The sequence below is a fragment of the Anabrus simplex genome, chromosome 5, assembly GCF_040414725.1.
Source record: "Anabrus simplex isolate iqAnaSimp1 chromosome 5, ASM4041472v1, whole genome shotgun sequence".
In the NCBI taxonomy this organism is placed as follows: domain Eukaryota; kingdom Metazoa; phylum Arthropoda; class Insecta; order Orthoptera; family Tettigoniidae; genus Anabrus; species Anabrus simplex.
This window is the reverse complement of record NC_090269.1, coordinates 433200198-433225103: the sequence shown is the minus strand read 5'-3', so window position 1 is coordinate 433225103 and position 24906 is coordinate 433200198. Positions and strand designations below refer to the sequence as shown.

Genomic DNA, 24906 nt, shown 5'->3' with positions numbered 1-24906 from the left:
ATTATACTGTAATAGAAGGTAAGACAAGAGTAATAGAAGATGAGAAACGATTCAGCATTTTGGAAGGGGAGGTAGAAAAATCTCTGAAAGAAATGAAGAATCGCAAAGCAAGTGGGATTGATGGACTTCCGATAGAGCTTTTAAAGAGTCTTGGAAATAAAGGAGTGGAAGGGTTAACATATCTCTGTAATAAGATATCTGAAAGTGGTGAATGGCCAGATGATTTTCTTTCAGTAACAATGGTACCGATTAAAAAGAAAAAGAATTCAATGAAATGTGAAGATTTTAGAACCATCAGTCTGATCACACATGCAGCCAAAGTATTACCGAGAGTACTGAAAAGAAGACTTCATGGAATTCTAGATGACTGTATCTCTGAGGAACAGTATGGCTTTACGTGAGGTAAACAAAGAAGAGTTGCAATGAGGCTCTTAAGGACATTAGGTGAGAGATACATTGAAAGAGGAAGAGAAATACATACTGTGTTCATTGACCTGGAAGAAGCTTTCGATAGAGTGAGGTGGAAAAATGTAATGGACATAAGCAGGAACGGAGTCGACCGGAAGGAGAGAAGCCTGATTAAGGATCTGGATCTACAGCGGACGATTAGAGTGCAGGTAGGGAATGATAATGACAGAAGAAACCACAATTGGAAGGGGAGTAAGACAAGGCTGCTGTCTTTCGCCCATACTTCTTAGCATGTATTTGGAAGAGATTATCCAGAAATGCATGATTGGAAAAAGAGGAGTGAAAGTTGGTGTAGAATGTATTGTGACCGTATCGTCACTATGTATATTTATTACGAAATTAAAATGTGGGGGTGTAAATGCTTTGAGCTTCTTCGTCAGAACGGGAGCTCACTTGCATCATACTGCGCAACGTCTTCGCCGGCATGACGCCAAACTCACGCGGATTGTAGCTCATAAAACCCCCAAAGTGAGAGCACATGGCGAGGGAAGACAAGGAAGAAAGATATATATAGCTGACTCCGCCCCTAAAACAAATGCCGACTCCCAGTAGAGCCAACGTGAGAAGGTGATTTTGGAAGTACTTTTGGGAAAATAACGTTTAAATCAAACATAAAACACACGTCGAAGTAACAGCAATAATATTTGGCTATTGGCAAAATTATAAAACAAATTAATATAATATTATTTATGAAATTGCGCTTCAAAGTAATTACGTAAACTGCCGGAGTGTCAGCCAATAGGGATTCCCCGTTGGACCCTTGAATTAGACGGCAGAATTATTATAATACTACTGATCGTTTTGCGTTGCGCACTACATGAAGTATTAGTGACTGGCGGGCCACGGAATCTGACGCATCGCTGAATTCCATAGACTTAGTGGATCTTGAGATATCAAATTTGGAGTGGGGCCGCATCTCTGTCCACCCCCACCCCATGTGAGACCATATATGCTTGCACTTTTGAGGGTGGCTGTTGAGACGGCAGGGAGTCTCTGAGGTATCCACACGGCCGTTTTGTGGTCGGACTCTGCTTTGTCTTTGTGGTCAAACTGTGATGTAAACGGGAGTGCGAAACTTGAATAAAAGTTTCAGGTGTATATTTTGTGGAAAACTGTGATTGAGCGATAGTGCCGTATGAACTACAGATCAGTCGCGACACGCTGCGTAATGAAATGAACTACGTCGTACGTGGGCATCGCGTAACCATGACGCTGTGTCGTGCCGATCATCGGATGAAGAAAACTGTCTTTTTACTAATCGCTTGTGGTAGAGAGGGAGAGACCGTGGTGTGTGTGTGTGAATAGACTGTAAAATTGTGAGGATAGACACGCGGGTAAGTCCGTGTAATATAATGTAAACATAATTCCAGGTCTATGTTATCGTGTTAAACGACGGAGTAATTGTCATTAAGTACAGAAAAACTGGCATACGAGGCAGGGTTTTAAAACATAAGAACTCAATGTCACATTATTTTCAGATTTATTAAACTATTGCAGTGTCGAAACAGCGATTTTTGTACTAGTTTGGTCTGATTGAAGTAACCTAGTTTTGACCGGAATCAGATTAACAAATCTGCAACTTACATTCTGCGGAAGATCGCAATCATAACAATATAAGGGAAATTTTAACTTGACGTGTGTAGAAGGAGTCTTTGTGAAACGCGGTGTGAATAGTATCTCTCCAATGTTCACGAACCCAAGACCATGGATACATAAGGGTCATCGAGGGATATCTGGAACCCGTGATCTACTACCACGGCGCCATGGAATAAACTCATCCTGCGAGTCCATCAGCCCTCGGACAGTGGAGGACCAGTCAGCTGTTGAGTACCAAGTTATGACATTTTAAGGTTAATATTCCCTTTGTAAATAGATAGAGAATGTAAGGATAGGGTTAGTATAATTTTATAAGTGTTGAATCGCCAGGTTAGTTTTGCGAGAGTGGTCAGTAGGATCCATTTCAATTTAACTACTTGAGGTTATTTGGGAAGGAAACAAGTAAGGATAATTGCATGTAGTTTAGCCAACTTACTTAATTGCATGAACATGTACTAGGGTTATTTGTGATCAAGAGTGCTTTGGGAAAAGGGTAAGCGCTTTTAATATTGGTGAGTTAATGTAGTAGCTTTCCTCTGAGTTAATTATTCATTATGAGTCAGGATAATATGAAGGTAGCATCTTCACTATTACCTGTGGACAGTATTTAAAATGTGGGAATAGTAAAAGCACTCTATTCATAATGTACAGCTGTAGAGTTTATCTATCAATCAATCAATCAATCAATCAATACTGATCTGCATTTAGGGCAGTCGCCCAGGTGGCAGATTCCCTATCTGTTGCTTTCCTAGACTTTTCCGAAATGATTTCAAAGAAATTGGAAATTTATTGAACATCTCCCTTGGTAAGTTATTCCAATCCCTAACTCCCCTTCCTATGAATGAATATTTGCCCCAGTTTGTCCTCTTGAATTCCGACTTTATCTTCATATTGTGATCTTTCCTACTTTTATAGACGCCATTCAAACCTATTCGTCTACTAATGTCATTCCACGCCATCTCTCCGCTTACAGCTCGGAACATACCACTTAGTCGAGCAGATCTTCTTCTTTCTCTCAATTCTTCCCAACCCAAACATTGCAACATTTTTGTAACGCTACTCTTTTGTCGGAAATCACCCAGAACAAATCGAGCTGCTTTTCTTTGGATTTTTCCAGTTCTTGAATCAGGTAATCCTGGTGAGGGTCCCATACACTGGAACCATACTCTAGTTGGGGTCTTACCAGAGACTTATATGCACTCTACTTTACATCCTTACTACAACCCCTAAACACCCTCATAACCATGTGCAGAGATCGGTACCCTTTATTTACAATCGCATTTATGTGATTACCCCAGTGAAGATCTTTCCTTATATTAACACCTAGATACTTACAATGATCCCCAAAAGGAACTTTCACCCCATCAACGCAGTAATTAAAACTGAGAGGACTTTTCCTATTTGTGAAACTCACAACCTGACTTTTAGCCCCGTTTATCAACATACCATTGCCTGCTGTCCATCTCACAATATTTTCGAGGTCACGTTGCAGTTGCTCACAATCTTGTAACTTATTTATCACTCTATAGAGAATAACATCATCCGCAAAAAGCCTTACATCCGATTCTACTCCTTTACTCATATCATTTATATATATAAGAAAACATAAAGGTCCGATAACACTGCCCTGAAGAACTCCCCTCTCAACTATTACAGGGTCAGACAAAGCTTCACCTACTCTAACTCTCTGAGATCTATTTTCTAGAAATATAGCAACCCATTCAGTCACCCTTTTGTCTAGTTCAATTGCACTCATTTTTGCCAGTAGTCTCCCATGATCCACCCTATCAAATGCTTTAGACATGTCAATCGCGATACAGTCCATTTGACCTCCAGAATCCAAGATATCTGCTATATCTTGCTGGAATCCTACAAGTTGAGCTTCAGTGGAATAACTTTTCCTAAAACCAAATTGCCTTCTATCGAACCAGTTATTAATTTCACAAACATGTCTAATATAATAAGAAAGAATGCCTTCCAAAAGCTTACATACGATGCATGTCAAACTTACTGGCCTGTAATTTTCAGCTTTATGTCTATCACCCTTTCCTTTATACACAGGGGCTACTATAGCAACTCTCCATTCATCTGGTATAGCTCCTTCGACCAAACAATAATCAAATAAGTACTCCAGATATGGTACTATATCCCAACCCATTGTCTTTAGTATATCCCCAGAAATCTGATCAATTCCAGCCGCTTTTCTAGTTTTCAACTTGTGTATCTTATTGTAAATGTCATTGTTATCATATGTAAATTTGATTACTTCTTTGGCCTTAGTCTCTTCCTCTATCTCGACATTATCCTTGTAACCAACAATCTTTACATACTGCTGACTGAATACTTCTGCCGTTTGAAGATCCTCACATACACACTCCCCTTGTTCATAAATTATTCCTGGAATATCCTTCTTGGAACCCATTTCTGCCTTAAAATACCTATACATACCCTTCCATTTTTCACTAAAATTTGTATGACTGCCAATTATGCTTGCCATCATGTTATCCTTAACTGCCTTCTTTGCTAGATTCAATTTTTCTAGTAAGTTCCTTCAATTTCTCCTTACTTCCACAGCCATTTCTAACTCTATTTCTTTCCAGTCTGCACCTCCTTCTTAGTCTCTTTATTTCTCTATTATAATAAGGTGGGTCTTTACCATACCTTACCACCCTTAAATGTACAAACCTGCTTTCGCATTCCTCAACAATTTCTTTAAACCCATCCCAGAGTCTCTTTACATTTTTATTTACCGTTTTCCACCGATCATAGTTATTTTTTAGAAACTGCCTCATACCTGCTTTATCACCCATATGGTACTGCCTAACAGTCCTACTTTTAAGACCTTCCTTTCTATCACATTTATTTTTAACTACCACAAAAACAGCTTCATGATCACTAATACCATCTATTACTTCAGTTTCCCTATAGAGCTCATCTGGTTTTATCAGCACCACATCCAAAATATTTTTCCCTCTGGTTGGTTCCATCACTTTCTGAATCAGCTGTCCTTCCCATATTAACTTATTTGCCATTTGTTGGTCATGCTTCCTTTCGTTCGCATTTCCTTCCCAATTTACATCTGGCAAATTCAGATCTCCCGCTACAATCACATTTCTTTCCATGTCGTTTCCCACATAACTGACTATCCTATCAAATAATTCCGAATCCACATCAGTGCTACCCTTTCCCGATCTGTACACTCCAAATATATCAAGTTGCCTATTATCTTTAGAAATGAGCCTTACACCTAGAATTTCATGTGTCTCATCTTTAACTTTTTCGTAGCTTACAAATTCTTCTTTCACCAGAATGAAAACTCCCCCTTCCTCCTTTCCTATCCTATCTCTACGATACACACTCCAGTGCCGTGAGAAAATTTCTGCATCCATTATATCATTTCTCAGCCATGATTCAACTCCTATTACAATATCTGGTAAATATATATCTATTAAATTACTTAATTCTATTCCTTTCTTTACAATACTTCTACAGTTCAACACTAACAATTTTATGTCATCCCTACTTGATTTCCAGTTCCCTGTTCCCTTATCACCGCTCCCTAGGCCATCCCGTTTCCCTGAATGTACCTTCCTATTACCCTTCCAAACAAATTTCCTAACTTATACGTACCACTGCTGTTTAAATGAAGGCCATCCGAGCGCAGATCCCTATCTCCTACCCACCCATTAGGATCTAGAAATTGCACTCCCAGTTTCCCACATACCCACTCCATAGTCTCATTTAAATCCCCAATCACCCTCCAGTCAGTATCCCTCCTACACAGTATTCCACTAATAACAATCTCCGCTTTCTTAAACTTCACCCGTGCTGCACTTACCAGATCCCACACATCTCCAACTATGTTGGTACTTATATCAGGTTGCCTTACGTTGTTGGTACCAACGTGAAACACTACCACCTTCTCCTTCCCCTCCTCCCTCTCTTCTACTTTCCTCAACTTCTGCCTCAACCTAATTCCTGGATAACATTCTACCCTGGTTCCCTTTCCTCCACACACTTTCCCCACGTGTCTAACGATGGAATCCCCCATGACCAGAGCCTCAACCCTACCCACCTCATTTGATCCCCTCCCCTCCTGGTCAGCCCTATCTTTCCTGATAGCTGCAGAAGCTACTTCCTCCTCCCTTTTCTCCTTCCCATGACCCTGTTCCACCTGTCTTTTCCTATCCTCTACTCTAAATTTCCCTTTCCTACCTTTTCCTTTCCTCCTACTTCCACGCATCTCAGCAACAGTTCCCTGTCCCTCATCTTCCTTCTGTTGTTCTACCTGGAGTGACTCGTACCGATTTCGCACAGACACCTGTCCTGAATTCTGATCCTGAATAGAGCCTTAGAGCATTAGACCACCTGTCTTCTACAACTCCTCCCTTTCCTTCCCCTCCCTCTTGTACACATACTGTAACCTGTACATTGTTTGAGGGAGTCCTATCTTCCTTCCTGTCTTCTGTGAGAATCCTAATTATCTCCCTCAAACTTTCCAACTCCTCCCTCATACCCCTCAATGCCTCACCACACCCACAATAAGTACACTCGCGCTCCTTAGCCATTCTTTACGGGGGGAAAATTTTAAATTAAAAAATAAAATAACTTATTTGCAAAAAAAATGAACATAGGGATATATTGTCTGGAATAGTACACAACAATAAGGTAATTAATATACGACTACACTACATTACTACTTAGTCGTGCTCTATTTTTTTTAATCCTACAACCCCTAACAGGATAAAAGCTGCTGTTAATTACTGAATATCGAAAGTAATACACAAGAACTACACAATTCCAAACTGCAATTCAGCCTATCCTAATTTCAACAGTATTTTAGTAAGAGTTTCTACGGATACCTCTACTACACCAGTACTACACAAATATTTTACAATAATATAATAAGCACACTAAATTCTCATAGGATATTACTCGTATACTACTGTACAGTACATTACAGTAATTTTTAAACTACTTTCAGACGTATCCTAATTACGATACCGGTACCGTACCGTATGTCACTACTAAGCACAACAGAAATGCAATTTGCAAGAACTACTGTACTCAAAGATTACCAACGAAGCTAAATTATTAGTATTACGGTCTAATAGATACACACGAAAGATAACACACGAATATAGCAGGCAAGATACGGCACTACCTAAATGTACTGTATCTATACTACAATGTATCTACACTACACTACACTGCGTTAGGTTAAATGCTTAAGTATCAAAAGGATTGCCGTACACGAAGAAAAACACGAATATAACTGGCAAGATACTATCTAATATATTATACCTTATCTTCACTACAATTCTACTGAAATGTGGTTATGTGATTATTACAGCTGGTGGATTACTATTATTTTCCTAAATGATTTCAAAGAAATTGGAAATTTATTAAACGTCTCCCTTGGTAAGTTATTCCAATCCCTAACTCCCCATCCTATATATGAATATTTGCCCCAGTTTGTCCTCTTGAATTCCAACTTTATCTTCATATTGTGATCTTTCCTACTTTTATAAACTCCACTCAAACTTATTCGTCTACTAATGTCATTCCACGCCATCTCTCCCCTGACAGCTCGGAACATACCACTTAGTCGAGCAGCTCTTCTTCTTTCTCTCAATTCTTCCCAACCCAAACTTTGCAACATTTTTGTAACGCTACCCTTTTGTCGGAAATCGCCCAGAACAAATTGAGCTACTTTCCTTTGGATTTTTTCCAATTCATGAATCAGGTAATCCTGGTGAGGGTCCCATACACTGGAACCATACTCTAGTTGGGGTCTTACCAGAGACTTATATGCCCTCTCCATTACATCCTTACTACAACCCCTAAAGACCGTCATAACCATGTGCAGAGATCTGTACCCTTTATTTACAATCCCATTTATGTGGTTATCCCAATGAAGGTCTTTCCTTACATTAACACCTAGAACATGATATATAAAGCCTTTAACACATCGTACGGTCCATCCCATGTACGCTGGAGTTTAGGTGGCAGACCTCGCCGCCTTCGGGGGTTAGAGAGTCACACCAAACCCTTGGCTTCGAATCAGCCGTCATCAGCCCGCGCGTCGTAAGCATGTATATTCAGCCAATAACAGCTTCTGTGTTTCTTCGATCGAAGCCGTGAATCTGACCCATTCTTTTCCTCCAACACCTCATGTAGTCATCCCCAGCCATCTGGTGTTCGCTGGGTTTACTGCCGAACTTCAGATCACAGGTAAAACGCAGCTCCTCGCCGAAGATAACACAAGCCGGAGTCTGTCCTGTCGGTTTATGTCCCAAAGAATGATATGCCATTAAAGAATGGCAAGTGTTCATCCCAGTCACGTTCGTTGTCAGCTACAACTTTAGAAAGGTGTCTTCCAATCGTCCTTTTCATCCGTTTAGCTTTGTTGGCAAATCGGGGCACGCAACATCGGTAGTAGGAGCATAGTCCTAAGTAACTCCGGATTTCACGCACATATCTGCGGACAAGCCATTCTTTTACTGTACGTCTCTTCTCTGGATCTACGGCTGCAGCATGTCGCAAATAACAGGCCTTTTTCCGGAAGAGCTGGCAATTCTTTGAATTCAGCTTCAGGTTGGCCCCGTGCAGTCGCTTAAATGCTTCCTCTGGGTTCGGCAGGTGTTCATCGAAATTCTTACGTATTACCGGCCTCCATTTCTTCTTGCCAACATCCACTTTTCACATCCAGAATGGAGAACACCTGAGACCCTGCATAATGGATGTACTTCACTCTCTTGGTGTTCTACTGTTGCTAGTCCACACAAAAATCTGTACGACCCGTCCTTTTTCTTCACTAAAACCACCGGTGACGTCCAGGGACTATTAGACGGTTCAGTGATACCCTGCTTATACATCAACAAATTAATCTAAAAGGCCACCTAATCGATACTTTATTTCTTTTGCCTTTGGCAAACTTAAAAATACATTAACAAACACAGTACATGTTTCGACCACTTAGTGGTCATCTTCAGCTGTATATAAAAATCTTAGATGATAACATTTAAAAGCAAGCACATTGGATCTTAAAACTATATCCCATGGGAATCTAAAAACTATTGTTCTAAATGCTTTAAATGAAATGGAAGATGGGGGGGGGGTTAGGGGTAAGGAGATTTATGTGAATGATACTTAAATTACAGTATCGTTTACAATTGTGTTTAAAAAACTTAAATGATGAAAAACATATTTAAAATATTTAAAAAGCGTCTTTGGTAAAATTCTTTTTGATAACATTAGGTGGCGTGAATAAAAAGTATGTGTGTGTAATAATCTTCAGGCATTTGTGAGAAAATAATAACTTAATTAAAATTCGCGTCTGTGGTGATGTTAAACACTTTGTTTTTAATAAACATACTTTAGAATATTCTAAAGTGTCTATGGTAAGGCATTTATCCAAAAACCACTTGTGCTTGAATGAAAGTTTATGTCATATGCACCAGTCTTCAGGTATTTGTTGTTTATATTTAATAACTTCGTCGAGTGATATTCTTGTGGTTAAAAGGCCCTGTAGACTGCTTAACTTCCGAGAATTGCTTTTCGGAATGTGATAAAAGAAATTGTGTTAGTCGTTTAACTTGCTAAAACCCTGTGGTGGCTTCTGTTATATAAAATGGCGATCTGATTCGGGCAGCTTGCCTCGCGATCTGTAACCAGCAGGAGATCGTAATATATTAAAATATGACATATGATAAAAGTAAAAAGCTCGGAATTCAAAATAGATAGCGGGAAGATATTTGTGTTCGAGATTGCGTGGCCTTGACTTACCTTATCTGGCAAATGTTTAATCCGCGTTGCCTTGGAGAACTGCCTTCGTGCACGACCTAGTGTGATAGCGGTGTGACAAGGTCTGATTGTTCGTGGAGTATTCCAGAGGAAGGGGAAGCAGAGTTGTGTCGTCATCTAGTACGTCTTATGACGGGGGAGGGATTACTGGTTGTGTTTCGGTGACGTCGTGTTCGAGTATTTCATTTGTTAGCCTTGTTTGTTTACTGTTTACCATTTCCACGTATTTACCGCATTGTTCGTATAGGAGGTTTTTTTCGTTCGTTTCGTTTAGATTCCGTTCCCTGTTCTCTAGTTTATCGAGAGTAATGTGGATGTTTTCTAGGTTATTCATTAAACTTCCTTTATTAATCCTACTGATAATTTGGAGATCTTGTCTGATGTTAGTGAAATTGTGATTTGCCTCTTTCATATGAGCTCCCATAGCAGAGTATCTTCTGTATTTCTCTGCATTAACATGTTCCTGATATCTAATTAAAAAGCTCCTCCCGGATTGCCCCACGTATGTTTTTTTTTTTTGCACTGGGTACATGTCAACCTGTAAATGCCAGATTCCTGGAATTCGTCATCTTTAAGTTTATTGACTTTATTGTGATTAAAAAATCTGTGTTTTGTGTTGTTGTTGGTTGAGAAAGCTATTTTGGTATTGTGCTTCTTAAACAAATTCGTGATTTCATAAATCCTTGGGTTATTAAAGGTGAATTTGACGTATTTCTTTGCATTCCCCGATTGTTGCTTTAGTTTAATTTGTTGTTGATATTTGCACTTGGTAATGATTTTGTTAATGAATTTCAAACTGAAACCGTTATGTAAGGCTTGTTGACGAATGAAAGATAGTTCCTTCTTTCTGTCTGTATTTGTTAACGGGATTTCAAAAGCCCTGTTGACGAAACTGTAGTAGGCAGATTTCTTTTGTGAAGTGGGATGTAAAGAATCGTTTTTAATTGTAGTCGGTGTAAAAGTGGGTTTTCTGTGTATTTTAAACTGGAAATGGTTGTTTATCCGAATTGTTTGAATATCTAGAAAATTGAGTGTACCTTCTTCTTCTTCTTCCGCTGTAAATTTAATGTTTGGGTCTAAAGTATTCAAGGTATTTAGAATACTTTGACTCTCATTAAGTTCTTTGTTTATAATTACAAAAGTATCGTCAACAAAGCGTACCCAGAAATCTAGTCCTTTAATGTGGCCTACTATCTGAGTGTATTCCAAGTGATCGAGGTATATGTTAGCTAAAATTCCGGAGGCCGGCGCTCAATGGTTCAATACGAATTCCAGGATAGTTATGAAGTTTTCTATTTCAGGTTTACTGATGCGTTTGTGGTCTAATAAATTAGTTTTTATAATCTTGATAGTGTCTTTTATAGGAATGTTCGTATACATGTCTTTAATGTCGAAGGAACTTGTTACGTGAGAACAAGTTAATTTGAAATCTTTAGCGGCCTTACAAAACTCTTTAGAGTTTTTTATCGAGGTTTTGATATAAAAAACATAGTTTTGGGACAAAAACTTATGAATAAATTGAGAGGTTTTGTATGTGGGACTTTTCCGAAAATTAATTACTGGTCTAATAGGTACGTCCTTTTTATGTAATTTAGGCATAGCTCTTGCCTTAGGAAGTCCAGGGTTCATATTTATGAGTTTATGGACTTCTTGGTCATTTAAAAGGAAGGTGCTTTGCTTCAGTATTCATTTCAAATTCCTTTGGATTTTCAGAGTGTGGTCTTTCTCAATTACCTTAAACTTGTTACTATTGAAAAAAGTTTCTGTTTTCTTAATGTATTCGGTTTTATTTCATATTACCACTGTTCCTCCTTTGTCGGCTATTGTTATAACTACGTCGTTTTGCCTAATTTTACGCTGAAGATCCTTTTCAACTTTTGAAATGGCGGAATTAGTTAATAATCCTTTAATTACGGAGGGAATCTTTTTCTTTGCTTCGTACCGTACATCATTTTGAATGTCGACTGGAAGAGTTTGTATGGCCGTTTCTGTTTCTGCTAACGTTTGTATTAATTCTAGTTTGTTGTTGATACTTTGCCAATTATGATTTGGTCCTTTGCCTAATATTTGTAGTTCTTGTTCTGTAAAAGTCTGGTTAGACAAATTTTTTACAGGGAGTGGAAGTTTTTCACAATTGAAAGGTGTTTTAGGTTGAGGTTTATATTGTTTAGTTAGGGCATTGCTTTTTAGGTTATCTAACTTCTTATTCAATGTCGCCTGTTTCTTGTTCATTAGAATCTCTACTTTATCTCTACAGGATTTTTGCACAGAATCCCATTCTAACGGTACTAAATTTATTGACGCTGAAAGGTGCGCTAGGTAAAGTTCCCGATTAAGGAAGGATTTCTTCCTATACATAAATTTGATTTCTCTTTTAAGCCATAGACAGTTAACTGTTTTCTGGGTTGAAATTTGGAACACTGAGCGTATACTGTTTCTTTGTGTCCCTTTTAAGAATTTAGGAACCAGGTTGTTAATCAAACATTCTTTCAGGAATGTTATATCTGTGAAATCACGAATTTGTTTAAGAAGCACAATACCAAAATAGCTTTCTCAACCAACAACAACACAAAACACAGATTTTTTTAATCACAATGAAGTCAATAAACTTAAAGATGACGAATTCCAGGAATCTGGCATTTACAGGTTGACATGTACCCAGTGCAAAAAAAAAAACATACGTGGGGCAATCCGGGAGGAGCTTTTTAATTAGATATCAGGAACATGTTAATGCAGAGAAATACAGTAGATACTCTGCTATGGGAGCTCATATGAAAGAGGCAAATCACAATTTCACTAACATCAGACAAGATCTCCAAATTATCAGTAGGATTAATAAAGGAAGTTTAATGAATAACCTAGAAAACATCCACATTACTCTCGATAAACTAGAGAACAGGGAACGGAATCTAAACGAAACGAACGAAAAAATCCTCCTATACGAACAATGCGGTAAATACGTGGAAATGGTAAACAGTAAACAAACAAGGCTAACAAATGAAATACTCGAACACGACGTCACCGAAACACAACCAGTAATCCCTCCCCCGTCATAAGACGTACTAGATGACGACACAACTCTGCTTCCCCTTCCTCTGGAATACTCCACGAACAATCAGACCTTGTCACACCGCTATCACACTAGGTCGTGCACGAAGGCAGTTCTCCAAGGCAACGCGGATTAAACATTTGCCAGATAAGGTAAGTCAAGGCCACGCAATCTCGAACACAAATATCTTCCCGCTATCTATTTTGAATTCCGAGCTTTTTACTTTTATCATATGTCATATTTTAATATATTACGATCTCCTGCTGGTTACAGATCGCGAGGCAAGCTGCCCGAATCAGATCGCCATTTTATATAACAGAAGCCACCACAGGGTTTTAGCAAGTTAAACGACTAACACAATTTCTTTTATCACATTCCGAAAAGCAATTCTCGGAAGTTAAGCAGTCTACAGGGCCTTTTAACCACAAGAATATCACTCGACGAAGTTATTAAGTATAAACAACAAATACCTGAAGACTGGTGCATATGACATAAACTTTCATTCAAGCACAAGTGGTTTTTGGATAAATGCCTTACCATAGACACTTTAGAATATTCTAAAGTATGTTTATTAAAAACAAAGTGTTTAACATCACCACAGACGCGAATTTTAATTAAGTTATTATTTTCTCACAAATGCCTGAAGATTATTACAAACACATACTTTTTATTCACGCCACCTAATGTTATCAAAAAGAATTTTACCAAAGACGCTTTTAAATATTTTAAATATGTTTTTCATCATTTAAGTTTTTTAAACACAATTGTAAACGATACTGTAATTTAAGTATCATTCACATAAATCTCCTTACCGCTAACCCCCCCCCCCATCTTCCATTTCATTTAAAGCATTTAGAACAATAGTTTTTAGATTCCCATGGGATATAGTTTTAAGATCCAATGTTCTTGCTTTTAAATGTTATCATCTAAGATTTTTATATACAGCTGAAGATGACCACTAAGTGGTCGAAACATGTACTGTGTTTGTTAATGTATTTTTAAGTTTGCCTAAGGCAAAAGAAATAAAGTATCGATTAGGTGGCCTTTTAGATTAATTTGTTGTTTATACTTATCGATACGGCCATGAAGTGGACAGCTTGCAATACTGCTTATACATTTCACGAACCATTCTCTCTGCTTTTCTTCTCGATATTAGTGAGCATCGTGGCCGTTGTCTATTCAGTTGTATATTTCCGGTGTTTATTTCATATCTCGCGACACTCGTCCTTCCGTACGGACAGTTCTCGACAGTGAGGACATCTTGATATTTGAACAACACATCTTGGACTTTGGCCTTTTGATCCTGCGTCAGCTTAGTATGACCGTGGTCTCAGTTAGTTTTAAAAGTTGATGGACAGCCTGGGTATCCTTCGAGGTGTCCGCACAAACAATGGATTTTATCGGATTATAACAGGCTACCTGAGTGCCTCTCTTCAAAGATACTGGAAAATCAATTTGGTTCGTCATTCTGATTGGAGTACGCTCCCTAGCATTTACAACACGTCTTCCCCCAACATTCCTGGGCAGATTTCCTCTTCGGCACGGGCTCGACAATTCCCGTCACTTCTCGGCCTACGTTATCACATTATCGCTTCTGGGATGAAGTAACTCGTCTGTACTTAAAACAATTTGAATGGTTGGACTGTTTCATCCGTGATGAATGACTTCTTCGTTTGCGAATTTCAAGCATCCTGGATTCAGATCCAAGATGAGCTCAAATTCAGTCATTACATCCAACCCAATAATAACATTTTCTTTGATACCGTCCACGACTACTCGGTGTTCTATCAACTTGCTTCTCAAGCCTGTGTTGAATTATTTCTCGCCGTACGTGTTCACTGGGTCTTCGGTTGCGATTTTTATAAAGTTGTTGTAGTTTTTGGTGTCCTTCTTGACAACGTTGGTTTGGTTCCGGTGTCCAGAAGAGAAGTACGAGTCAAACCATTCACTTATCCGTCGATAAAGGTACTGTCTAACTGACGCTGGAGTGAAATGACATGTACCACCTTTCTCGGGGAAGCAGGGATAACACGCCATACTCGCCCATGGGCACCGGCCCTTTTTAGTTTTCCTGACACTTTGAGTTTTTATTGCAGCGGCTACTTACCTGTCCAAGCTCACCACAACCCCAACAGCGTATCTCCCGACTTCGAGTTTGTCCATCCTCATTGGACTGGATTATCAAAATAATCCTTTTTACCTTTCCGTCCAGAGGCTCCTCTTCATCCAACTGTCGAAGCTGCGCCTGTAGATTCGAGGTCCTTGTAGAAGATTCGAATTACAATCCACGAGCCAGCGCATCATTTAACCTATTTGGTTGCGCCAGACGAAGGGCTTGTTGGAATTTTGGGTCGGATATACCTCTCACACGAGGCTACATATAGCTGTTCTGTTTAATCGTTTGGATCTGAAGGATAAGCCATACAAGCAAGACGCGCGTTGACTGCCTTAAATTCTTGTGTTGTCTCGCCACGTTTTTGGTGTCGTCTGCTACGAAGTTGACTATGGTAAATTTGTTGAAGGCCATTATTATCGTACCTCATCTCTAATTGGGCCACCAGAGAATTGAAATTAGATTGCTCACTGTCTCCAATCGCTTGGAGTGTATGTACGCATCACCTCTCTGCGTAATAACTGAGGCAGTGCCTTTCTCTTCTCTAGTCCACCCATTGGTGGCAGCTGCGGCCTCAAGTTGCCTTCGATACGTAGACCACGGAGTATTGCAAACATAAGGTACTGGTTTTACATGCACCATCCCTGCATTATTCTCGGATTCTTTCTTAATTCATCGGTAGGCCTGTTCATTGCCGTGTACTTATTTTTCAGTAATGCAGATCGGTCCTCTATAACATTTGTTTAACGCTCTACATCAGCTTATATTTGTTTTAGTTCTTGATCAGTTTCAATTATCTTAGATTCTACCAATCTGTAATTTTCAACTTGTTTCTCAGAATATTTCGCTAGCTTTTTCTCCAATAAACTATAATTTTCGGCTTGTCCTTTTGGAACTTCCTACGAACTTCCAAGATTTGCTTAAATAAATTAGCATCACCTACTATTTCAAGAATGTCTCTAATGTCTCTATCCTTTTATTCTGCTTCTATTACTGTTTGATGTCGTGACCGTAACACGGCCTTGTTTCTAGGAATATCCTCATCACGTTTTTCCAGCTCGCACTTCCGATCGGTAACTTTTAAATCGTTCAAACTCACTTTCATCAAAGCCATCATTCTTTTTATTGCCTTCCTTATATCGTACTACCTTTTAACGGTCACGAATTGTCCGAAGACTATCCGAATTATGATGCCAGTTGCTCCATACGTGGTTAGTGGTAACGTAAATCTCATTACAACTTACCAGTGAAACAGTATACCGTGCTAGTTGGCCGTGCGGTTAGGGGCACGCAGCTGTGAGCTTGCATGCGGGAGTTATTGGGTTCGAGCTCCACTGTAGGCAGCCTTGAAGATGTTTTTACGCGGTTTCCCATTTTCACACCCAGGCTAATGCTTGGACTCTACATTATTTAAGGTCATGACCGATACCTCCCCACTCCTAGGTATTTCCTGTCCTACTTTCGCCATAAGACCTGTCTCTGTCGGTGCGACATAAAGAAGACTGTAACAACACATTCATGCTAATAATAATACTTTCAATCAACATACCGTACAGCAGTTCCTAAATCTTTGTTCATTCACAAGTACATACTTTTCCTTGCCCTGGCATACAGCATTAGATTCAAAACAACAGAAAAATGGTTATTCTCACTTCCGCCGCACATTCTCACTCATCGTACTTCCTTGCATACCGATCGTCACTTGTCTCCCGGTCCAGCTGTGACTCGTCATAGTATTATATGTTTGTGTCACACTAAATAATATTTATAAGCTAGTTTTCATGGTTGAGCAGGACTTACTGATTGTCGGCAAACAATGTTCTCAATATTATTATTTACAACACTGGGATTCTCCCAAAAGACAATAAGGGCTTTTACAAAAAATAATTACAAACTTGCCCTAAACCACAGTGTGGTTGGAGAAGAGGTTAAACTCCAAAACATATGTCGTCCCTTATGTAGGGAGCGGTCTTCGGAATTCAATAGATAAATATTTGCGGGATATAAGGCCTTGTTCTTTTCCTTCCGGCTAGACAACTTCTCCTCGTTCATTCTTTTTATTAGGTAGTCCACGAGCTCGTACATTACTAAACTGTCTCTTCAAGATTATTGCGCGTTATATTGTTCCGTTAGACATTCGATTGAAAAGACGCAAAAATTCCTCGTAGAAGCAAGAGCTTTTGAATTTCACAACTACACTCTGAATTGGACACGAGATGATACTCACCCCGAGGAATGCGACGGTCATTAGTAACGAGCTCTCTGAAGGGGATATCAATAAGTGAACTGTTCAGTAGGTGTTCCTCTGTTTGAGACTTGTAGAAGTGAGCTATTGTTGAGCTAATGGTCATAAGGTTTCCATTTGTCACTGTAGATCGAGCCCAGATCATCCACCTCCGGACGGCAGACGACCTCTCAAGAGACACAAAGGGGATCGTCCCTTCATCTGCGATCACTGCGGGAAGTTGTTCAGTAGCGGAAGAAAATTGTCTGCGCACGTTATAATCCATATGAACCTGGAGCTATACGTTTGCGGAATTTGCCAGAAATGCTTTACAAGGAAAAGCACACTGAGAGCGCACATGCAGATTCACGCAGGTGACAAGAGATTTCAATGCTTTGTATGCCAGAAAAAGTTTAGAACTTCACCGGAATTGTCCGTTCACATGCTGACGCATACTGGTGCGAAACCGTACTGTTGCGATACCTGTGGCAAGTCCTTTAGGCAAACAGCCAATCTAACCAAACACTTGGATACCCATAAAAGAGTTAAATCGTATGCGTGCAATATCTGTGGTAAAGCCTATAGCACTAAAGCTGCTGTAACAAACCACCTGCGGACTCATACAGGTGAGAGGCCGTACTGTTGCAATGTATGTGGGAGAACCTTTGCCACTAAAGGTATTCTAACGTGCCACTTGCAAACTCATTCAGGCCCGAAACCGTACCATTGCAACATCTGTGGAATGGCCTTCCGCCTGAAAGTATATATGGCCAAACATATGCGGCTGCATATAGGAGAGAGGTCGTTCCGTTGTAATGTGTGTGGCAAGGCCTTTAGCCGTAGTGATTATTTAACAGTTCATTCGTGGACGCATACACGCGAGAAGCCGTACCCCTGCAATTTCTGTTGCAAGGCCTATACCAAGAAAGTATATCTAGCCAAACACATGCGTTTGCATGCAGCGAAAAAGCCATAATGCTGAGCAAGTCTTTCACCTGGAAACGAACACTGTTGTAACATATTCGCACCACATACAGGCTACGAGGAAAAGGAGTTCTGAGTAATGCTATAAGATATCCAGTCGTGGAACTTAAAAGAGCCCATGTAGACTCAAACGGGTGTACTTTTGTGGCAAACCGTTCGAACGCAGCCAAGGATGAGTCTGAAACAGATCAAACGTTTAACGCAATAACGAGAAAAATTCATACATGCTTACGTATCAGCATATCACACTCGCTGTGGTCCATTCGCAACTAATTGTTGTAATCGTCCGGTTCATTTTCTCTTACGTCTTGTGTCAGACTCGTGTGACTAAACTGTCTCCCTCTTATACTCATGATTTCATCCACTTCGATCGATTGATTTTAAACTATTTCGAAAGGCCAGCGGATGAGGCCTGGGCCTGCCGAGAACAAAGGAATAATTCTATTAACGGGATGGTCTGGTTGCTGACAGATTATTTAGCACAACACGACAGGCTTGGTGTCACAGTTGATGGCGAGCAGTAGGTCGGGTTTCTGAAGGTCACGCCTGGCAGGCGGCCTGTCGGATCTGGCCCAAAGGCGAAACCCGCGAAAAAATATTTCCGTGTATGGCCAGCTAATCTACGATGATGTTAGTGAGTCTATGATGTGAGGCTAGTCATGTGAATCTACGATGATGTAATGAACCCTATTGAGTTTGGTAATGAATAATGCAACGTGTTATGGCAAGCGATGCAGGCACTAATGAGGTTTATAAGATTGTTCGTAGGCACCAGTGCTGATGACCAGTATGTCCTTGTAAGGTATAAGTCCCAGCACGTCGTCCAGGTGTTTCTTGTTTTTACCCCAGGGCAGGTTTTGTGTTCTTGAATAACAATTAGCTCAAGTACGTCGTACAGTTTGCATATTTGCTGGGAGATCTTTAGAAGATAGGTGTAGCAGCCAATGTTGTTGCTTCCTTAGCACCACCCAGGGGTCGCGTGTAGGGCTTTTTAAGGTTTAACTTACGGACGTGAAGCAACAAGGGTTACTAAAAGTACAAAACATACAAAAATGGTGACAAAGAACCTAAGGATGCTTAAACGTACCTCTCCAACCTCTTCCGAGTACTCTGAAGCCTTCACGTTTGATGAGGTTGATACAGCATTAAAGGACATGAAAGTTGGTTAGGCACCAGGTTTTGATGGAATACATCCTGAATTTATCGTAAATATGGGATGGAATGCGAGAAGGTAGTTGACGTGCTTCTTTTCCCACATACTTCAGACCGATATTCTTCCTAAGGTGTTTAAGAAGATTAAAATCCTTGCCATATTGAAACCTGGCAAACCAAAAGATATACCACAAAGCTACAGACCAATCGCTCTCCTCAGTTGTTGCTATAAACTCCTTGATAGACTACTATACAACAGAATTAGCATTGTAATTAATCAACATATTCCTATTGACCAAGCTTGTTTTAGGCAGAATAGTAGCTGTTGTGACCAAGTCCTTGCACTCACAACATGCATTCAAGCAGGTATCCAGCAACAGTTGAAAACCTCTGCTGTTTTTCGGAATCTTTCTGCTGTTTATGACACGGTTTGGAGAGAAGGGCTGCTGTATAAACTTCTTCAGGTATTACCATGCAAAACCACGGTACAATTAATATGAAACATGCTTAATAATATATACTTTCAGGTTGTTCTAGGGAATAGGGCTAGCAAGCTGAGAAGATTGAACAATGGTCTCCCTCAAGGCTCAGTCTTGGGTCCTCTCCTGTTCAATCTGTATGTATCAGATTTGCCACCAACGAAATCTAGAAAATTTTGCTATGCTGACGATTTAGCTTTAGCTACAAGTCATAGTAACCTGAAAGAAACTGAGAACATTTTAACTGATGACCCTTCCATTCTTAGTGACTATTTTCGGAAATGGAGACTCCAACCAAACAACAGCAAAACTGAGGTGTCCTGCTTTCATCTAAATAACAAAATGGCAAACTGTACTCTCCAAGTGTCTTTTAATGGTAAGGTCCTCAGACACAATAATACCCAAAATACTTAGGTATAACATTAGATCGGACACTTTCCTTCAGGCAACATCTAGTAAATACAGCAGCAAAGATTAGAAGTTGTAACAATATTCTGCAGAAGTTGTGTGGTACAACTTTGGGTGCTTCTGCAACTACCTTGTAATGTTCTGCCCTTTGTTTAGTTTTCTCTGCGGCAGAATATTGTGCTCTTGTGTGGATCAACAGCTGTCATGTGAAACTTGTGGACACTCAACTCAACCATAAATAAATAAATAACCTCATGTACATCATGTTTCTTTACTGAGAGAGGTTATTTAAATTAGCCGGTGGCTAGGATGGAAAACTAAATGAGGATTATTTAAGGCATAATAAGATCAACTCCTAACCGCTGGCTTCCTGTCTTGAGCAACATCATGCCTCCTTCATTCCGTAGAGCACAAGCACTGTTGAGAGAATACTCCAAGATAAACGATAACCCTGACTTGCCCATCCACTCCAATATTCCTGACGGACAGAGGAACCGGTTGAAATCTAGACATCCGCCAGTTATGTTGGCTCAGAAGCTCACAGAAGACAATTTCAACCCCTATGTGCAGTGGAAGGAAGATTGGATCTAAAAACAGGTGAACATCTCTGGCCTTTCTTCCCACCTAATTCGAGGTCTGATCTCCCAAGAAGAACTTGGACCACCCTTAATAGGATTCGATGTGGTCATGGTGTCTGTGCTGCGTCCCTGTATAAATGGGGAAAGATACAATCCCCCGAGTGTGTCTGTGGTGCTCCTTTTCAAACCATCGAACACATTGTAAAGGAGTGTAGCGGAAGAGCCTACCCTGGAGATTGGTTTGATTTTCTAGAGGCCAATACAGAGGCTCTAGAATGGATAACATATTTGGACATTAAAATATAATGTACTTGCTTTCTTGTTTCTGTATATATATTGTAACGTGTTGGTGGGGTAGATAAATAAATAAATGAGTACAGCTCCTGGTAGCAACCTATTTCTAAGATTTATTAACTAAGCACTATAATTACAGATTGACACACACACACAGATGATAGCCGAGCTTAGAAGTTACACAAGTACACTTACACACTTACGGTTCATGCGCTCTCTTTCTTAGTTTCTCTTAGGTTCCATCTACAATGACACACACACACACACACAGAGTTACACTACACTCTCTCAGCCACTCGATCACACTCGTTAGCGCTGTCACGATCCAAAGCCTACACGTCAGCCTCGCAGGTCGGAATAGTATCCGCTGTTCACTGTCCGTCGAACCCCGTTCGCGGTCTACACGTCGTCTCCTAGTGTTCCCTTCTTTGCCTCTCCAAAACACCCAAGGTCCTTCTCCAGCAGCCAGCCACAAGGGACGCACACACACACGACGTCAGGGGAACAGGCACGAGTCCTCGGCTCCAAGAGGCTGACATCTCAGCCCAGGCTACCACTGACTGCGCTCTCCGCTCACTCACTCTCTAACTCTCACTCACCAATTCTCAACTCACACCAGGCAGGTCGTTCCTCTCTTATATACCTGCGCTGGTTCTTCTAGAATCGTCCGGTGTTCGATGGATCGAGGAACCTCGCAAAATAGAAGACTCCAGATTAATCTTCCAGTCGTTTCCGTAGTCCTCTGCGGCGCGACCGCGGATAGAAGTGAGAAGGGCCGGCCCAGCGCTTGAGTGTTGCTTGCGGATTGGCGGAGCTCGAGCGTAAGGGGGGTGGGGCGATGGGAGACGCCCCCGGCGCGTAGCAAGTTAGCATGGCGGACTCTACAACCATTACAATATATATATGAGAGACGTTATTTAATTTAGCCTGTGGCTAGGATGGAAAACTAAAACTCGTTGGTTTGTCCCAAGACCCTGACTAGTTCAGTTTCAAACATATTACATTATTTTGAAGAAGAATTTGGACAATCTACTTTCCCATATGTAGTTTGTAGTATTTCTGTGGAAATCTGGTTGTGCTGTGTTTCGAATTCTTGGATTAGCTTATGCCTGTTCAGTGAGGTGTGCCGGCCCCGTGGTGTAGGGGTAGTGTCCCTGCCTCTTACCCGGAGGCCCGGGGTCCGATTCCCGGCCAGGTCAGGGATTTTTACCTGGACCTGAGGGCTGGTTTGATTTCTACTCAGCCTATGTGATTAGAATTCAGGAGCTATTTGACGGCGAGATAGAGCCCCCGTTTAGAAAGCCAAGAATAACGGCCGAGAGGATACGTCGTGCTGACCACACGACACCTCAATCTGCAGGCCTTCAGGCTGAGCAGCGGTCGCTTGGTAGGCCAAGGCTCTTCAAGAGCTGTAGTGCCATGGGGGTTTGTTCAGTGAGGAGCACAGTTCCCAAACCATCTATTACTTCTATTCTGTCGAACATTCTTTTGCAAGTTATGCCAGACCACTCATCATGCTTGGGTATTGGTATTTATTTACATCTACTGAAAATAGTGTTTGTGATCTTGTTGGTAGTGTTATCTCTAGCCTGTGGAATGTCGGTTCATACCTCCACAATTCTCGATTTGTGCTAAGCTGAGGTACCATTTTCGCAAGTTGGTCCGCAGATTGCAGTATCGTAACTAACCAACGCTAATAATAAGTCAAAATTATTTTGATTCCTCACCATCATGCTAACAATAATAATTATAATGAATTATTATGCCTAAATTCAATAAATAATAATCATTATGATTAGCCACAAGTAACATATGATTATAATTTTTTGACTCTAGCAGTGAATATAATAACATTAATGAATCATTAATTTGACAGTGAATGCCAAATAATTTACAGTAATAATAATATGGATGTTACTAATATTTGTGATATTCGTGTAATTTGTTGATGCATTTAATATGGCATTTGGTGCAGACATGTGACTGTGTTCTTAAGCATTGTCCTGTGCTATAGTGGTTGTTGTTAATTAATGCCATTAGTACACCCAGAAATAGTAACTGAGTGTTTCATTAGATAGCTTGTGTTTTAATGGAGGCAGGACTTTTCCGTCTGCTTCTGTGTTCCTTTCAGTTGGTAAATAAACATGTGCAAGCCTACTTTCTACTAGGATTCAGTGTAGCTTGGATGTTTTTTAACAACATTCTTGCCATGTTTTATCTGTAATTAAATGTAATATGTTACAAAGTGCTACCATTGTGTGATGATATTTTATGATATTCATTAGGCCATCAGCCTCTGTTTAAATAAGTTATAGTTCTTGTAATAATCGAATAAACTGATTGAATGTAAATCATTATTTTTGTATTTCCAGCTGGCTTGACAAAGCAATCAGAGCCAGAACTATGAAGCATTGAGATGTTTTCAATGATTAAAATAATTGTAAACTTATATTAGGTGATAACAATAACAATTTTTACTATGACGAACTTTGTGCCATCAAAACACCTTTAACTGATATTCTCTTTTATTTCTAAATTTGAGTAGTAGGGCAGTGGAGATTCAAAAACAGTGGCGTCAGCACCTTTTTTGCAGCGTCAGCACCCAGTATAGGGGAAACATACGTTGCCAGCTGAGGACATTGACCCCTAGTAGAGTAGAAGGGTAATGCACGTTTGCGGATTTTTGCATAAGAGAGCAAGCCTAACGTCACTGTCGCTATCTCGAGGGCCCTAACTCCATTTTAACAGCTAGTTGCCCTTCCCGACACCTAAGAGAGCAAGCCTAACCTCATGGAGGTGTCTGACCATAGTTTTACGGCTAGAAGCCCTTCTCGAGGTGGGCAGTCATTATCTTGGAGGGGCTTAACCTTACTGGACGTAGTTTTACGGCGAGATGCCCTTCCTGATGCTATCTTGAGTAGTAGGACAATGATGATTCTCCCGACGTTGTTTTAGTAGTAGGGCAGTGGGGATTGAGATAAGTAAGCACATGGAGGAGTCAAATTACACAGTGCGGTACTTTTACGGCAAGATGCCATTTCCGACGCTAATTGCACAAGATAGCGGCTATACACAGCTCCTTATGAGACTTAGGGGCTGCTCGCCTAAGATGGCGGCTGCTGTTATGAGACGACCTAAGGCGATTGCGCAAGATGGCGGCTGTACACGGCTTCTACAGAGAAAAATGCCGGCCATAAGATGGCGGCTATACACAGGCTCTTTTGGAGAAATTGAGGACTATGGGCGATTCCGCAAGATGGCGGCTATACATAGGACGTTATGGAGAACAAAGACGGCCATGGGCGCTTGCGCTTGATGGCGGCTGCTCTTATGAGATGGCCTAAGTGTGCTTGCGCAAGATTGCGGCTATACACGGCTTCTTATGGAGAAAGATGCCAGTCATGGACGACTGCGCAAGATGACGGCTATACATAGGCTCTTATGGAGAAAGATGACGACCATGGGCGATTGTACGAGATGGCGGGTATACATAGGCTCTTATGGAGAAAGATGACGACCATGGGCGATTGTACGAGATGGCGGGTATACATAGGCTCTTATGGAGAGAGATGACGGCCATGCCCCCTTGCGCAAATGTCATCTGCTCTTATGAGATTCCTATGGGCGCTTGCGCCCTCCTCCTCCGCATCCGTATAACAAAAGGGCAAACGGCCTCCTCTTACTGGCAAATGGGCAAAAAGGACACATCCTCCTATCTGTAGGGCAAAAGGGCTCCTCCTCATCTGTTTTGCAAG

At 40.6% G+C, this 24906-nt stretch overlaps 1 protein-coding gene across 1 annotated transcript in view; it reads left to right on the top strand.

Annotated features, from left to right (window-relative positions):
- The window catches only part of LOC137501026 (zinc finger protein 236-like), a 134309-nt gene extending 110777 nt beyond the window's left edge, over positions 1-23532 (top strand). Inside the window, exons 5-6 of the mRNA XM_068227880.1 lie at positions 17407-17560; positions 23524-23532. Of these exons, the coding sequence (XP_068083981.1) occupies positions 17407-17560; positions 23524-23532 (163 nt within the window). The remainder of the gene's footprint in view (positions 1-17406; positions 17561-23523) is intronic.
- Positions 23533-24906: the final 1374 nt, after the last annotated feature.